General features: G+C 41.7%; 1 protein-coding gene across 2 annotated transcripts in view; it reads right to left on the reverse strand.

Annotated features, from left to right (window-relative positions):
• Nucleotides 1-1,604: 1,604 nt before the first annotated feature.
• Nucleotides 1,605-16,322, reverse strand: part of map2k6 (mitogen-activated protein kinase kinase 6) — a 44,590-nt gene continuing 29,872 nt past the window's right edge. For both annotated transcript variants that reach the window (XM_007903506.2, XM_007903507.2), the window contains exons 5-12: nt 14,890-15,009; nt 13,581-13,697; nt 11,204-11,255; nt 10,817-10,944; nt 9,868-9,945; nt 8,075-8,214; nt 7,447-7,492; nt 1,605-7,354 (exon numbers count right to left, since the gene is read on the reverse strand). In XM_007903506.2, the coding sequence (XP_007901697.1) occupies nt 7,268-7,354; nt 7,447-7,492; nt 8,075-8,214; nt 9,868-9,945; nt 10,817-10,944; nt 11,204-11,255; nt 13,581-13,697; nt 14,890-15,009 (768 nt within the window). In that variant the 3' untranslated portion in view covers nt 1,605-7,267. The remainder of the gene's footprint in view (nt 7,355-7,446; nt 7,493-8,074; nt 8,215-9,867; nt 9,946-10,816; nt 10,945-11,203; nt 11,256-13,580; nt 13,698-14,889; nt 15,010-16,322) is intronic.

The raw sequence follows: 16,322 nt of genomic DNA on the forward strand, positions 1-16,322 counted from the left end.
AGTTTGAAAATTGCCTTGTAAATAATAATAATTCTTGAGTTTGATATAGCACCTTATCACGTTGTTACTGTGAATATATTCTTGAAATATACAAATATAAATCATCAAAAAGATGCAGCAATCCTTCTGCTCTTCGATGCATCTGATGTGCTTTATAAACACTCATACTCACACACACACACACACACAAATACACGTAGCATTTGCCAAATGAGCCAGGAAAATCCATACTGCATCAACCTTTATTATGTTTACAGATAGACTACCTCATTTGGACAGGTTGGATGTGTTCCACGCCTCATTTGAAGGTTGAACGTTTAGTCTCGAAAACCTCTCGACTCAGAGGAACATAAAATGCAGAATAGATCCGAAAAAAAACCTGCAGAAAAAGTAATCACTTTCCTTCATTCCACACACACACAAATGCAATCACCAGGCTATTAGCTCTTTCTTGGAGAATCTTAAATGTGAATTAATAAAACAAAATCTCTTCTCCGTGGTAAGTTAAGTTACAGAAACCTCCAGGGGATGAGATGAGACTAGACTTTAATTAAAACCACAGCTCTGCTAATGACTGGTGCCCGCTGAAACCAGCCATATGGTACCAATGTCTTTAACAAGCTGGAAGGAGTTTGTCATTTCTCTACTATTTTATGAATAAGAAAAAAAGGCAAAGTCGACAAAAGAGGTAATTTGTGTAAGTGCTATATAATTAGCAGTCGCTCAAAGTCATGTCAGGAAAGCGGTTGTATAACCTTACCATTACATACATACACACATGCATGCGTATGTCTCTTGCCCCCACGTTGAAATGATTGCAATTCGAGTTTCAAATCATTCACAGCTGTACGTTGAACTCGGGCTCCAAGATGGTAATATTGAGCCCACCTGGTTGGAGGGAGGGGGTGGGAGAAATCACACCAGTGGACAACCCTTCAAGCCATCTAATCCCTCCAGAATACATTCTACTGTCCTCATTACAACATCGAGCGTTTTCTTCAGCAAGTCCCAGCGTTGTGATCTCCACCTCCGTTCCCGGGTAACCCCTTAAAGATTCCAAATTCAGAATCTGACTTGAGATTCACTCTCGGACTTTACTACAATTCATTTGAAGAGATTAAGGCCTTGCGATTCACTGTGAGGGATCCATTAGCCTTCCTACAATTTACACAAGTGACCCTGAAGTGGCAAGTGGGAAGAGACCCAAAATATTCTCATTACAATGAAATAACCAAACCTCGTCAAGGTTCAGACTGTTAGCACTCAGTGGGCTCCAGCCTACATCACGCCCTGCCCTGCCTGCCCCACAATCAGCGGTCAGGCCTTCAACCTTTCTACCCCTTCCTTTGGCATTCCTTCCCAGGGTCCCTTCACCTCGCCCCTTCCCTTCCCTTCAAGGCCCGTCTCAAGACCCTCCTCTTCGACCGCGCCTTCGATCATCCTGTTAGCAACACCCTCCCTGCCCTCCATCCCTCCTGATCCTAACTCCAGCTCGGGACAAATTCTTGACTATCCAGTACCTTGGGACATCCTCCTGACGTGAAAGGCTCCTTTACAAATTTGTTGTTATGGGGGGGGGGGATAAAAGCAGTATGAGGTAACGGTCATTATAAAAACAATGCCTTTTTATTTTTGTATACATACAAGGAAAACTGCATTGGGAATTAACAGCCACCAAAACTGGCACACTCCAAACCTCAAGACTTGTACACCAATCACATTAAACACATGCTCAGCAAGACAGCGAGTCAGCAGGGGGGAAAAAAACAAAACTGTTACAGTGTCAAACATTGCAATATTGAATTAAAAACACAAAAGATGAAATAAATGGCACCATCCCAGTGTGTTCTGTGAAGCGCTTTGGGACGTCCTCCCGACGTGAAGAGCGCTATATCAAATGCAAGGATTATTATTATTATTATCCCAATCAAGATATTGTACTTCACATGCATTCAGTGTTTAATACACATGGCTGGCCTCTGCTCTGCCAGACTGAGACACATTCGAGTGATTTCACCACCTCTCCTCGTCTCTGCATTAACTTGCGGAGCTCTGGTTAGGCTTTGTGGAGTCTTGGTTTCTACAAGTCAACTCCACCCCTACTCGCCCAGTAAAATACAAGGACACGCACACAAACTGTGAGCTGCTCACTTGCTACTCGTCTTTTTTTTGACGGGGGGAAGCAGGGGGAGGGAGGTCTGAGAATATTTGTACACAGCAATGGGACCGTGTTACAAACACACAGAGGGGACTATGATGATTGCCACCACTCATGTTAGCTAACAGCTACTGACCCCACTGCCCATGTGGTTGATCATAGGCCAAACATGGGATAGTTCTGGTCTCTAGGCCACCTCAATTTATTGATCCACAGAATATCTTTTTTTTCCCCCTATGAGAAAACCAAACTTTCCCAATATTTCTAACATCTTTAATTGTCCCTCCGCCCTCCCACGCTGCCCCACCTAGGATGGGTGCAGGTAGTAAAAAAAAGAGAAGTTGATAAGGTTTATTGAAAACACCAGCAAATCTTGAATTACTTGCGGTATAAAGCTTAGTTAAAACTCCCGAATGCACACTCTTGCCAACCTGCACCCAAACTCTCTGGTATTGGGCAAGCAGGGTACGTTCCTCCAGGGAACAGTGCATATTCCACACCAAACACGTGGAAATCTTCACAAATGTCTGTGAAACTCTAAGGGGTTTGGTTTGTCCTGTACGAAGCTAAGATGTGTCAGACACCCAGCTGAATTAGAGTTTGTTATAATCATGGAGAATGCGTAGAGACTGAAAATAAAAGGAAAGAGGAACAAACGGTCACAGCATTCAATGACTATTCCCTGGCTTCTGTACGTACATTTTGATGTCAAGAGGGGCTCCTTCCAGTTTGCCCTTGAACACCAAACAATCCTAGATACAACCCCCTGCCCACTCTCTCCTGCACAACCTTAGAACGGCTTGTGATGGAGACAGTTTCGGGAGTTTGATGATCTCAGCCAGAAGGTGCAGATTTGCAACTCCCCCCAAAAAAGTCCCCCCCCCCCCCCCCCACCTCATGCATTGATGATCTATCACCATCTGAAAGAAGGACTTCTCAAGTCCCTTTCCCGACATGGACAACATATCGCAAGCTTTGGATCAGATGAAATAACCTTTTTTCGTGATCAAACTGCCCACCTAGTGTCTGGACGAAGGAGGAAGCTCAAAAGCTTCGCTTCCAACCAACAATCCCATTGTTTGTGGCCCTGGTCCTATACTGAGCAATTGGTTCCCTGAACGAATTAGGAACCATTTCTCTATGAGCAGGTTTATGACGCTGAAATGCTTCAACCTGGGCAATCGCCAGTCATCACTAGCATAGCATTCTTTCATTTTTAAAAAAAAAAGACAGGTTTCTGTGCGAGTTAATCAGTACTTTGTAAAAATCTGGGAGTGAAGGCAAGTCATCTTCAACACTGTTAATTCCACCACTCAATGCATGATTTTGATAATACTTTAATGTTTTTTTTAAACCCTCCACCCCCATTGTCCACCCAGCCCAGATTCAAGATCTACACAAACTGTGTGTGTGGTACATTTTCTTAACCAATGCAATTTGTCTAACTGATGGCTGAATGTTTGAGATAAAAGTCTCCACATCCATTTTAGGTTTAAAATCCGTCCCCATCTTTCCATCGTATTCCACAGCTACAAGTCAAATACAAAGATCCAGTATAATACTTGCAGAGGCAATACATTCCCCATAGTCCAGGATGATTCAAGAGAATCTCCAATCACATTTTTTTTTAGACTACAGGATATTTTCCAAGTATGGAATTAACACTGGGCAGTGAATCTGCCCATCTACCTGTTGGGTGCAGCAGGTAAATGAATAACTTCTGCCCCTCACTGTCACCCCCCCACCTCCTCTCTCCACCCACCCCTCTAAATAAACTAGAGGAGTGTCACAGCCACCTTACTTAGACTTGCACAATGTAATTCCTAATTGTTCATCACAGAAACAAAGAACTGCATTCAATAAAATTGTCAATCTTTTTGTTTTGCTCATGAGTCGCCATTACTGTCTCAGGTTGCTTGAGGCAAGGGAGAGAAAGGGCACAGTACTTACTCATTGGCCAAGAATCCAGTGTATCAGGTAACTGGGCACAGAAACAGAACAAACAGTCTGCAAATAGCAGCCCCAGCATGCATGAAGCATGGATTCAATAGGAACACACCCACCCACTTTTCTGACCATGGGTGGCAATCACAATTCAGAAGTAGGCAGATACCCAAAACGCTCGACTAATGCAGTTTTAAGGGTTAAAAACCATGGCCCAAAGTGAAATTTCTAGTTTGGAAATGTACCTAAATTGCAGCATTTCATCGCCAGATTTTTTTTAATATAAGAAATCTGATTCCTGCAAATGGTGATGATGGGGTGGGGGTGTGGGGGGGTGTGGCTTCTCCCAGAAACATGTCACTCTGTGCCCAGAGGGACTGCACTTCCATGTGATTCACATCCAGAGCAGAGTTCCCAGGAATTTCAATTGCATTCCCTATTAAGGAATAACCTTTAAGAAATATTGCAAATTCGACATACAATAGCAGATTACTGTAGTCCATCACCTTGGGAGTTTAAGAAAAAAAATCAGGTAAAATTGTCTAAAACAATAAAAAATTGATGGGAATAACTCTAACTGAATACAGCTGGACATAGGTACATTACACATCAGTCTGTTTTACAGTGTGCGTCAAAGGTAATACAAGTGTCAACCACCGGTGAAATTTCAAGTACGTTTCAGAAATGTAGAGCAATTGTATTAAGGAGCCTGTAATTTCGGAATCAATTAACGTTAAAACCAATAGAATCAGAGATTTGACATAGAAATCACTAGTCACTATCAATTTACATCTACAATGGGGCCACAGTTCCCAAAGTGAGCATTTCAGCATATTAGGAGCAACAAGGAACCCAGGATACTCGTGTTAGACTTTGGGTTATCAGCCCTGCCAATAACGTAAATACTCAACACTCAGGGTACTGAGAAACCTTGAATTCATTTGGTTAAAAAGTGATCTTATAGAGGTTAAACGGTTGGAAAAATATAACAAGACTTAATATTTTTATATAAGCTGATGTTTAAAGCGTAAATGATCTTACAGTATCTTATTCTGCTCAAAGAGGCTCAACTGTACATTTAAAGCAGTGTATTTTTACAGTTTAACTCAGTGTATTCCAATAGTATGCATAATGCTTACAGTACAAACTGTGGTAAAGTCAACATCTAATGATATATTTTGAAGGCCTCATTAAGTACAGTTCTGCACCCAGTGCAACTTTACACCGATGCATCTTAGAAAATTTGCTTAAAAATAGGGATGTGAGTTTTTTTTATATATATTATATATATCAGGTCATTCTGTATTAACTTGCATATATGGTTATAGCACTGACCGGTACAGTTAAGTGTCGCAACCATTTGTGTATTCAAAATGAAAATAATCAGCACGACGACAGCACAATGGCTTCTCAATGTGGGTCTCAAAATGCATAGAATCATGAACTTTGCAAGGGCCTGAAAGCAGGATAAAAACTTAATCAAACCAGGGACCAGATGTAACCCAGCGTGATGCAATGAAATGGGACCGGAGACAGTGGATCAGGTAGGAATCCACAAGCTCTCCCCTCCCTCTCCTCCCCCCCATTAGCTCCCAATATTACTTCGGCAGGTTTGCGGAACCTGATTTTTTTTTGATAACTTAAAGGCATTGCGACTCATTTTGATTTGCCCGCTTTTATTTTGGCAGGTCAGGGAGATTTTAAAAGGGGCGTCTTTCCCACTCTTCTCTCATTCTCCCGTCTTATTGAAGCTCAGCGTACCGTATCACGTGATCTTTTCCCAGCCCAGACTCTCCCCTTCCTGGTGTATAGAAGAAACTAGCTAGCTTTCATTTAGCAATCTCTTCATCTCTCCTCCACCCACACTCTACAAACGAAAAGGATGAAATCAGAGCCACTGAATGCAGTGCAGTCAGTGGAGCCCAATCGAGACTGCCTCCGAATTAATTACTTGGTGGAAAAATTATGACACTTAATATTTTTAAAAAATAGGATCTTGATCTGGCCTAGATAATTCCGATATAGGTCAAGATTTATTTAAAGTTCAAAAAGGAAAAATGTTGAAACACAATTAGCAGTTTAGAGGGAGAAGCTGTTTTTGCGAGATCAGAAAAAAATAGCAAAGGACCAGCAGAGAGTACCAGCTTTGAAGAGCCGAGAAATATATTGAATCTCAGAAGCATGCAGGTCATAATGCCAGAGAGATCTTTCCTTGTATTTAATGAGGAACCTTACCATAGTCATTAAAATGTGCACCTTTTATAATAACCTAGCTGGTTGTCACAGTAACTGGTTTTACTTTTAGACCCTTTGCAGACTTGAAGTGGCACACTTCAGGCCCTATCAGAATTACACTCGAGATGTGATAAACCATGCAAAAAAAAGATAAATACAATCAAGAGCATATGTGTCTGTTCAAAATAGTAACTTATTCTTTTTCTGTTCTTTACAAATCAAGACTCTTTCACTTAAATATATACAGACAGCCAACTCTAATCTGAGAAGGAGTGGAATCAGAGTTTAGTGCTGTTTGGCATTCTCAGAGCAACTGCTGGAGTAATGGAGAGAAGCCAGAAGATCTTCTGAAGTGGAGGAGGAACACGGATCAGACCTTTAAACTAGGCGTGAGCTGAGAAAGAGGCAGTAGCCAGACACCATCCAAGACAGCACCATAAAAACATCAACATAACCTCTGGTAATTACAGCTGGAGACTAAAACTTCAGTGCTAACTGAAGTGTGCCAGCCAGATACCAGACAATTACATTTTTTTAAAATACAAGAAAATGCATTTCTATTCCCTTCCCCTCAAGCAGGTACAAATGAGCTGGACGTTACATTGGAGGTTTTCTCAACTATATTTTACTGAACCAGCTTTGCAATGGCTTTTAAATAGCATTTCTTGCCTCTCTGGTCTTGCAACGAACTTAATCTCACCCTGGGATTTTGAAGTCACGACTCATCCAGGGTGCAAATTAAACCGATCCAAACCTGAAGTCTAGAGAAGAGGTTTCCTCCTGGCTAAAAATCGGCATAAAGGAATTTGCACAAACAGCCATAAACCCAACGGTCTCCTATTAGCAACTAGATTTCAGTCTTAAATAGAAATCCCAATGGATGAGAAGTGAGAACAAACAATAATATTGGATTCATAAAATCTTCAGAGCTCAATTGGGCTCATCTCCTAGAACCTCTTTGACAAAAGAGATTACGTCTGTTTCGTTGGCATCGTGTAATTTGAAGAAGGAATGTTCCTGTTAAGAGAAAATATACACATGTAAACAAAACTGGGATAAGTGCAACGCTCACATTCTGAATTCAGTGCACAGTAAGAAGGACTTCTTACCATAAGGTCAATGTAGTTCATTCGATCTTTAGGGTTCTTCTTTAAACTAGAATGGGAACAGTGGTACAATTAGTTATGGATATCCTGAATGCAACATTTAACTGAATACCTAGTGGATCCAATGCACTGTGCCCGTTGTGGAGAGGTATTCAACTGATGATGCCTCATTGATTCTCATCTGTGTTATCATTAATTCACTGAGCTGTAGCTAGGCCTGATGAAGCAGAGGAATCAAGAGCACAAATCATCCATCCACCTCTGACCCACGCAAGTGCACAGCACAAAACAAAACATGAAGGCTGTTGAAACTCATGCAGTAATAATAATAATCCTTGCATTAGATATAGCGCTGTATCACATCACTGAGCTGCCTCAAAGCGCTTCACAGAATATATTGTAAAGTGGAATGACTGTATTTTGTGGGCGAGACGTGGCAGACAATTGCGCAGAGTACATAATACAATGGGTGACAGTCTGTAATGTGGTTTGCAAATGTGGTATGAAATGCACAAAGTGGACTGGTCATGTTAAGAGAAATCAGTCAATAAATTAAGCCCTTTACCAGCTTGACCAAATTTGAACTAATGGACACCCTGTACTGCGATCGGCTTGCAGGCTTGAGGCTTACCACTGTACTGTGAAATCCACAAACTCCTTGGAGAAGCGGTCTGCTGGTAACTGCGGAGACGGTTCTTCCACAACCTGCTTCAGTTGCTGGAACGGCGTACCCCAGGACTCATAGGGAAACCGGAGGATTGCTAGCTCAATCTGCCCAGGCAAACAACAAATAAAACATTCAGATGGGAAACCATTTTGGTACAAGTTGAGTTAAAATAACCAAATATAACACTTCACAAAATTAAGCTTCGTCATGCCGTTCCAAACTGGTGTGAGTTTGTGTGAGGCATAGGAACAGGTAGGGGCCATTCAGCCCTTCAAGCCTGTTCCACCATTGTATTAGATCATGGCTGATCTGTACTTCAATTCCACCTGTCCACCTTTGCTCCATATCCCTTGATAGCCTGACCTAACAAATATCTATCCACCTCAGTCTTGAAAATTTGAATTGATCCAGCATCCACAGCCTATTGGGGGAGAGAGTTCCAGATTTCCACTTTGTGTGAAAACTTCCTTCCTGATTTCACTCATAAATGGCGTAGCTCTAATTTTATGATTATAACCTCTTGTACTGGATTCCCTCACCAAGGACTTGCCAAGGACCCATGTCATCTAAATAGTTACGGTAAGACTTTACAATGTGTGGTCAGACCACACCTAGAATATTGTTCCTTTACAGTCGCTAATCAATGGCAACAAACCAGGACAGGCAAACTTAAAAAGGGATCTGGGAGCAATAGTCAACAAGTCAAGACAATGAGGGGAAGCAATTTAAAAGCTAGGATATTTATTCAGAACAGTAGCACGTAAACGTCAAGAGAAATTAGCTTTAGCTTTATAATAATCCTTGCATTTGATATAGCAGAATACTGCAAAGTGAATTGACTGTATATTTGTGGGCGAACGCAGCAGCCAATTGTGCACAGCAATGTCCCACAAACAGTCGTAGATTGAAAATGACCAATTTATTATTGTTTTCCTAAGGACTGGGCAGACCACGCCTAGAATAGGGTTCCGTTTTAATACACTGATGGTGACACAAAGTTCATTGAGCAGCTGCTGTTTGCTGACCCCTCTGCTACTCTTGAATCTCAAAAACAATACCCTACCCCCAGCCCCAAATAAACAGCACAACTTAAAAAATAGCACCAAACTCCATGTGTTATAATAATAACCCTTGCATTTGATATAGCGCTTTTTACGTCTTCTTGATGTCTCAAAGCGCTTCGCAGAATAGACTGTAAAGTGAATTGACTGTATATTTGTGGGCGAAATACGCAGCCAATTACACACAATAGTGTCCCACAAACAGTCGTAGATTGAAAATGACCAATTTATTATTGTTTTTGTAGGGATTATTATTAGGTGTGTGGAGTAAGGAAACTTGCCTGGAATTGAACCCAGCTGTCTCACTTGCAAGGCGAGTGCTCTAACCACTGAGCGACAGGACTCCTGTTATCCTTACAGTGATCCTGATAACAAACTCCAAGTACTTTCTAAAGTTATTCAGGTAAAGTGAAGCTCTGGGCCAACTGACATTATTATCTAAGCATTGTTGCAAATTCCTTCAGTCTCAATAACAATAAGTAATAATACTTATATGCATTTGATATAGCGCCTTATCACATCGTTGAAAAAAAGGACTTCAGAATATACTATAAAGTGAATTGACCGTATATTTTGTGGGCAAAAATAATCATCCTGAAAAGAAACTCTAAGCAGAGTCCAAAGCACCAACAATGTACTATTTTAACCCTTTAAATCCACTCTGTGGGAACAAACCGGCTCCATTTATTAACGTACCATAGTGATGCCTAAACTCCAGACATCCGACTTCACATTATATCCTTTCTGGTTCAGATCAGGGTTTATCCTCTCCGGCTGCAAATGTAAACAAACACACTTAGATCAATGGGAGTTAATAATAATCCTTGCTTTTAATATAGTTTCTTATTGTATCGAAGGGTATGAAAACACTTCAGAGTTTGGTGCAACATGCACAGAATGTATTTGTAGGCAAACATTGCAGCCAATTTGTGCACAGCAATGTCCTATAGCCGTAAAATGAGTGACCAACTTTACCTGGAGGATTGTTGGTCAGGATACCCGGAGAAACTCCAATCTCTATTTTGTTTTCTTTAGTGCAATGGGATCTTTAACGATAATCCTTGTATTTGATACAGCACCTTATCACGTTGTTAAGAGCCCCACCCCTCCCCGCTCGGCACTGCATCGGAGTGTTAATAAAGAATAATAAAGGGCGCAGAACTAGGGACAAGAATGCTCATACTGGCCACAGAGATGGCCTTTATTGGTGAAGGTATCAAAACTCTTTTTGAAGCACTGAATAACTGAAAGATACCGTGGTGAGTCTACCCATTGTCATACAGCCAGCCGCACTTCATACCCCAACACATTTGCACTTAGATTGCTCAAAGCTGCAAGAATTTTTTTAACAACAAAATTAATTTTGCAAAGCTCAAGCTAAGAAGGCTACCCTGGTGTCTGGGAAACACAGTACATGAACACACAGCACTTTCACATTTGGTATAATGGATAGAATCTAAGCCAAGTTGAGGTGGTGAGGGAGAGTGTCCTTGTTCCAATGGGACCTGAAATGGGAGTGTTCATCTCTGCATTACTGACGTTACTTGTCTTGATAAACACAATATTCACTGAAAACCCAAAGGCTGATATAACACACTGACGTTCTGCACTGGCTCTGTTTCCCACGTCTTAGTTTTGCACTTACAGCCATATACGGTTTGCAGCCTGCATCCATCGTCTTCGCCACAGAGTCTACCAGATATCCACTGATGCCAAAGTCACACATTTTCACGTGTCCTTCTTTGTTGATCAGAACATTTGAAGGTTTCACATCTGTAAAGGACAGCAGGCAAAAAATAATACTTACATGACCAGTTCATTCTTAGCGCGGTAGCTTAGAACACAAGGATTGTACAGATAAGCGTGATTTATAATAAAAAACACAATTTAATCATGAATGCTGATGCACTGGGCACCCGACTTGGGAGGTGGAAGCCAAAAGGAGAGGGATGGGAAAGATACCCAAAAGTGTGATCAAAAAGACAGAACATACAATGGGAACAGTTTCCTCCCTCCGAGTTAGTATACTTACCTCTGTGAATCACTGATAGCTTGCTATGCAAATGTTCTAATGCTTTTACAATCTGGAAACAAAAAAGAAAATTAACCGTCACTCACTTATACAAAAAAAACTGCAAATAAAACAGAAGTTACTTAATGTTTAGAATACAAGTTCTTAATGTTTAGATCGGTTATGTATTGGGAAGGCAATTTAAATGTGTGATTAATAATGAAAGTAATCCTTACGTTTGATGTAGCATCTTATGTCACTGAACCGTATGTCAAAGCATTTATGACGTTCCAGTGGAGCAACATCAGATAGACTGTACAACGTAGTCAGATACAGGCCATTGCTGTGGTATGCTGGCAACTACTATGTAATATTGGTTTAGAGATATGAATTCGAAAGCAACAATTTTATCACCTGAAATTCACTGTACAAAAAGCATTCACAACTGTGATTCCAAGTCCCAACATAGGGCTTGAACCCACAACCTTCTGCCTCAGAAGCGAGAGCGCTACCACTGTGCCAGGCCGACACACTTGCAACACTTACAACCGATGCAATAACAGGATTGCACGTTGTGTTATTTTTAAATGCTGATGCACATTACACATCCCAGCATCCACTTGAATATCCCAAGTCTAAACTCAGAATCAACCCGCAGTCAATCCAGATGCCTCCAAGGAAAACTTGTGCTGAAATTCACTGGTGAGACGGAATTAAGTAGCAAAAATAGAGAGTAATTATCTGAACAGTTGAGCCACTTATTACTACAGCTCTTGATTTAATTTACTCTGACATTTTGACAGCATTTGCTAAAAGCGATCTGAGTAAACCTGCATGTTTGAGTATTCAATATAATTGTTAAATGAAAACTACTTGAATACTGAGCAACACTTGGCCACAGTCAAGCGTTTTAACTAGCAATCTCGCTGGCACGTTCACACACACTGCACTTTACAGTGTATCCTGGGAAGCCTTTTGGTACGTCCTCCTGACATGCTAGGCCCTATGCTAAATGTAGATATTATTATTATCCCCTGTGATCAGAAGCATAGTGTCCAATTTCCTTTAACCTCTTACTCTGTGAATATCTTATGGTTCAATCTACATACGCTGGCATTTTGCCTCACATCATTAATAAATTATAAAGGAAACAACACTATAACATGTTGTCAGAGTCATAAGGAAGTTGATCTGAAGAACGGCCAAAATGGTCTGTTCTTTTAGATCCTAACATGCAAGGATTTTATAATAATAATAATCCTCGCATCTGATTTAACACCTTATCTTCGAGACGTCTCAAAGCGCTTCATAGGATTAGGACTGAATATTTTGTGGGCGAAAAACGGCAGCCAGTTACACACAGCAGCAACCCACAAAGAATTGTGGATTGAGGAATTATTACCACTGGAAAGCGAGGGGTGGAGAGCAAGTGGGGGTGGGGTGGGAGGATGATCAAAGACACAGCCAAAGAGGAAGGTCTTGAGACGGGCCTTGAAGGAGACAAGGGAGTGGGGAGGAGGGATTCTGGATTGTAGTTCCAATAGTCTCAAGACCTTTCTCTTCAACTCTTCAGCTCCCCTCTCGACTCTCTACCCCCTCCTCGCTCCCTCCCTTCCCCCCCCCTCACCCTGACCATTTCCCCCCTGCTTGGGTCCTGACCCAACTGTCCAGCGCCTTGGGACGTCCTCCCGACCTGAAAGGCGCTCGATAAAAACAATCTTGTTGTTGTTGTTGTTGTGCTGGGTCTGAAGGACCATTAAATTCTAAATTATTATGCTAAAGATAAAGTGAATTGAGAGACTAAACCATTCAACTCACTGTATTCCGTGGGAATTTATGTAATCTATGATCAATTACTGGACGAAAATTGCCACCTAGTGGCAAAACCACTGCACAGAAAGACAAAGCAGAGATTTAATCAGCAATTGGATTCTGGAGCACCCTCTTTAGGTTGACTTGTAAATAGTCAATCCATTAATTCTAGCAACAAAGAGAGTGTTAGCAAGGGGCATTCTGTTCACAATCAAATACCCCACTACAAAGAGGGCCAATGTGGACACAATCATGTAATAATAATAATCCTTGCATTTTGATATAGCGCTTTACCACATCGTCAAGACGTCTCAAAGCTCTTCACAGAACATACTCTAGGCACAACAACAACTTGCACTGACATAGCGCCCTCCACGCGGGGTAGCATCTCAGAGTGCTTAACAGTGGAAATACTCCATGCATTACTCTCCCCGCTGGTCTCTCTGTTGCCAGTGAAGTGTGACAGCCAGCATGACACCAGACTGGCTGCCAGTTACAATGATTAGGTCAGAGTAGCATTTGTATTAAAATAAAGAGATCAGAGGAGCACCTCCGTTCCAATGAAGCCTCCATCAATCAAACTTACAGACACTGCTATTTTGCCCAGAATGTCTTCAGGGATGGTTTTTCCTTTCTCAATCACTTTTTTGTAAAATTTGTCCAATGACGTATCCATTAGTTCCATACATATCCACACGTCACCCTGAGGAAACAAAAACAAGACACATAGGAAATGATAAGATTGACACATCAAGGCATTCAAAGTGATTTATCCGCAGCACCCTCTGGCAAGCTTCGTTATTCCTATTGACGTCTCAACATCAGCTTCCAAGTTTGACTCCCACTTTCAAGTTTCCCACATAATTGATTCCAAATAAAGTCCACTTTTGCACAGAACCTCTGCTCAGAAAGATAAATAATAAACCTTACACTTGGTTACAACGCCTTTCACATTAGGAGGATGTCACAGGATTTACCGTAGAGAAATTGCACATTTTTGTGGGCAAACGTATATTCCTCTTTCAAGTGTAATGGACCAGCATGTTCTACAAATGCACTCTGTCGACTTCAAGCATGAATGCCTGACTGAACACGATGGATGCCTGCCGTGTTTAAAGCTACAAAGCCATATGGGAAATGGCTGGTATTTTTAAGTCTGCAGATTCTTACTCAACAGTGTTTGGATCGGATAAGTGAATATGACAGTGCCAGCCTTGAGATGCTGCTTCCTGCCTGAGGACATACGGTGATACCAGGTTGAAGCAAAGCAGAGCATATGTAAACAAAGCAGCAGAGGAAGCACTGTGTATTAAAATAATGGTCCTGACAAGGTGGGTCTGAGGGTGCGTCATGTACATCAGACTAATCAAAACATTAAGTCGTTGTGAATAGCCATAAGTAAACCCAGCACGTAGCTCGTACGGCACACCAATTAAAGACCCTCTTCTAAATACCAAAAGCATTGAATGGGGTCGTTGCACTGCACAAGGGGAATCATTTAAATAGCTGAGCTGTTCTCCCTCTTCTCTCATACCAATTGTGGTGATGGCTCTATCCATTCCTGGCAAATAAGAGGCCAAAGTCTTTTTTTAAATTTAGATTTAATATTCGAGCAGCAAGAGTTCAAAGGATTCACTTCATAAACCATTTGGGATGGCGTAATGGAAAAGCTTGTGTATTACTGTGCTGCCATGTAACACATTTCCAGACAGTCTGTAAAATGAAACGATCCCGTGGATTATAGCATCTACATCACCGCTGCTGTCGTTAAGACAGCAACAAACCCTTGACTAACTGATTACGAGATGCAACCCATTACACTGACCGACCGGTAATGTTGATTTCTCCGCCCCTCTCTTCCCCACCTAATGTCTGCTACAAATAGTTCTGGTTACCTCTCGAAATAGGGCTCCATAGAAGGTGACTGTATAAAAACAGTCAACAGTTCTCATGGAAATGTCGAGGTCCATCAGCAACCGCTTCTGTTCTTGGCTGTTCACAGTTGCACGAATTCTCTGAAAAAGAAAAACAAAAAAGTCAAGAGAGTTCCCTCAATGCCCTAGTGCAGGGAGTCCAACCTTTTGATTGCTGAGGGCCGGACGCCCTATTTGAGAAAAGTCCATGGGTCGCACAAGCAAAATTTTTGCATTTGCCTTCCAGAAATGTAACTTCAGCGTTCAGCGCCCATCCTTTGGAACTCCACCTCACATTCCCTTCGCCTCGCTCCCTTCCTTGCCACCTTCAAGCCACGTCTCAAACCCCTGCTCTTCAACTGCGCCTTTGGCCACTCTCCTACCCTCTCTGCCCTCCGTCCTCCCCGATCCCGACCCCCAGCTCAGGTCCAAATCCCTGACTGTGGACGTCCTCCCGATGTGAAACATGCTATACAAATGTAATTTTGTATTGTGTAACATCTAGGGGTTATGAAGGAAGTGGGCAAGCCGGATGAAATGGAGGGTGGGTGGGGGCCGGCCTGGATGAAATCGGCCTGTGGGCCAGATGCAGTCCGTGGGCCACAAGTTAAACCACCCTGGCCTAGTGGATAAAGGCAACGCCCGGAGCAGGCAAGGTCATAGGTAGAAAAGGCCTAAAACATGACATAATCTTAGCCTTTAAGACGATTGTGTCTTAAAATTTAAGATTGTGCAGCATTGTGGAAATTCACTGTCAAATTAATTTTGAAACCTGGTGCTTTTAAAGACTGCGGAAAACCAGCTTCCAAATTAGAGATGAACGCAATTCTTCGGCACAAGTAAATTAAGACTAAATTGAAACAAGAAAATTCTGAGTGAGCTTTGAATTTTAAAGACAAAATTAAGACCAAGATTAGGTGGATTTGCTAAGCTATGGTATCACTGACGCATAAATTCTGATGCAATTTTACATCAAATTAGAAATTCTGATGCAACTTCAAGCCAAATAACTGCGGTCTTCGCAAAGTGAAAGTGCGTCAAATTTAGAAACATATAATGAAACCCCAATATGATTCAACAGCCCAGATACACACCACCAAGTGTAGATTTTGGAAGATTTTGAAGCCTCGCCTATTTGGAACAAAAGGAGATCCTTCCTTAAACAACTGATTCAAATATTTATTTTTTGTGCCCAAACTGTGCTCAGCCCTTTTTATAGAAATAAGGGTGGGAGCGGCGACAGCAAGAGGCAAGAAGCTGAGCTTTCAGTTGGCCCATTATTTTACCAATTGGTTTTCCTAGTGATCTGTAAAGCAATTAATCATGCACTGGGAGCTGAAATTGTTCTTGTATGACGCACTAAACATGACCATACAAGATACACGAAGAAGGAGGGAGAGCAAACCCATCTGATT

This window comes from Callorhinchus milii, unplaced genomic scaffold (assembly GCF_018977255.1).
Source record: "Callorhinchus milii isolate IMCB2004 unplaced genomic scaffold, IMCB_Cmil_1.0 Scaffold16, whole genome shotgun sequence".
In the NCBI taxonomy this organism is placed as follows: domain Eukaryota; kingdom Metazoa; phylum Chordata; class Chondrichthyes; order Chimaeriformes; family Callorhinchidae; genus Callorhinchus; species Callorhinchus milii.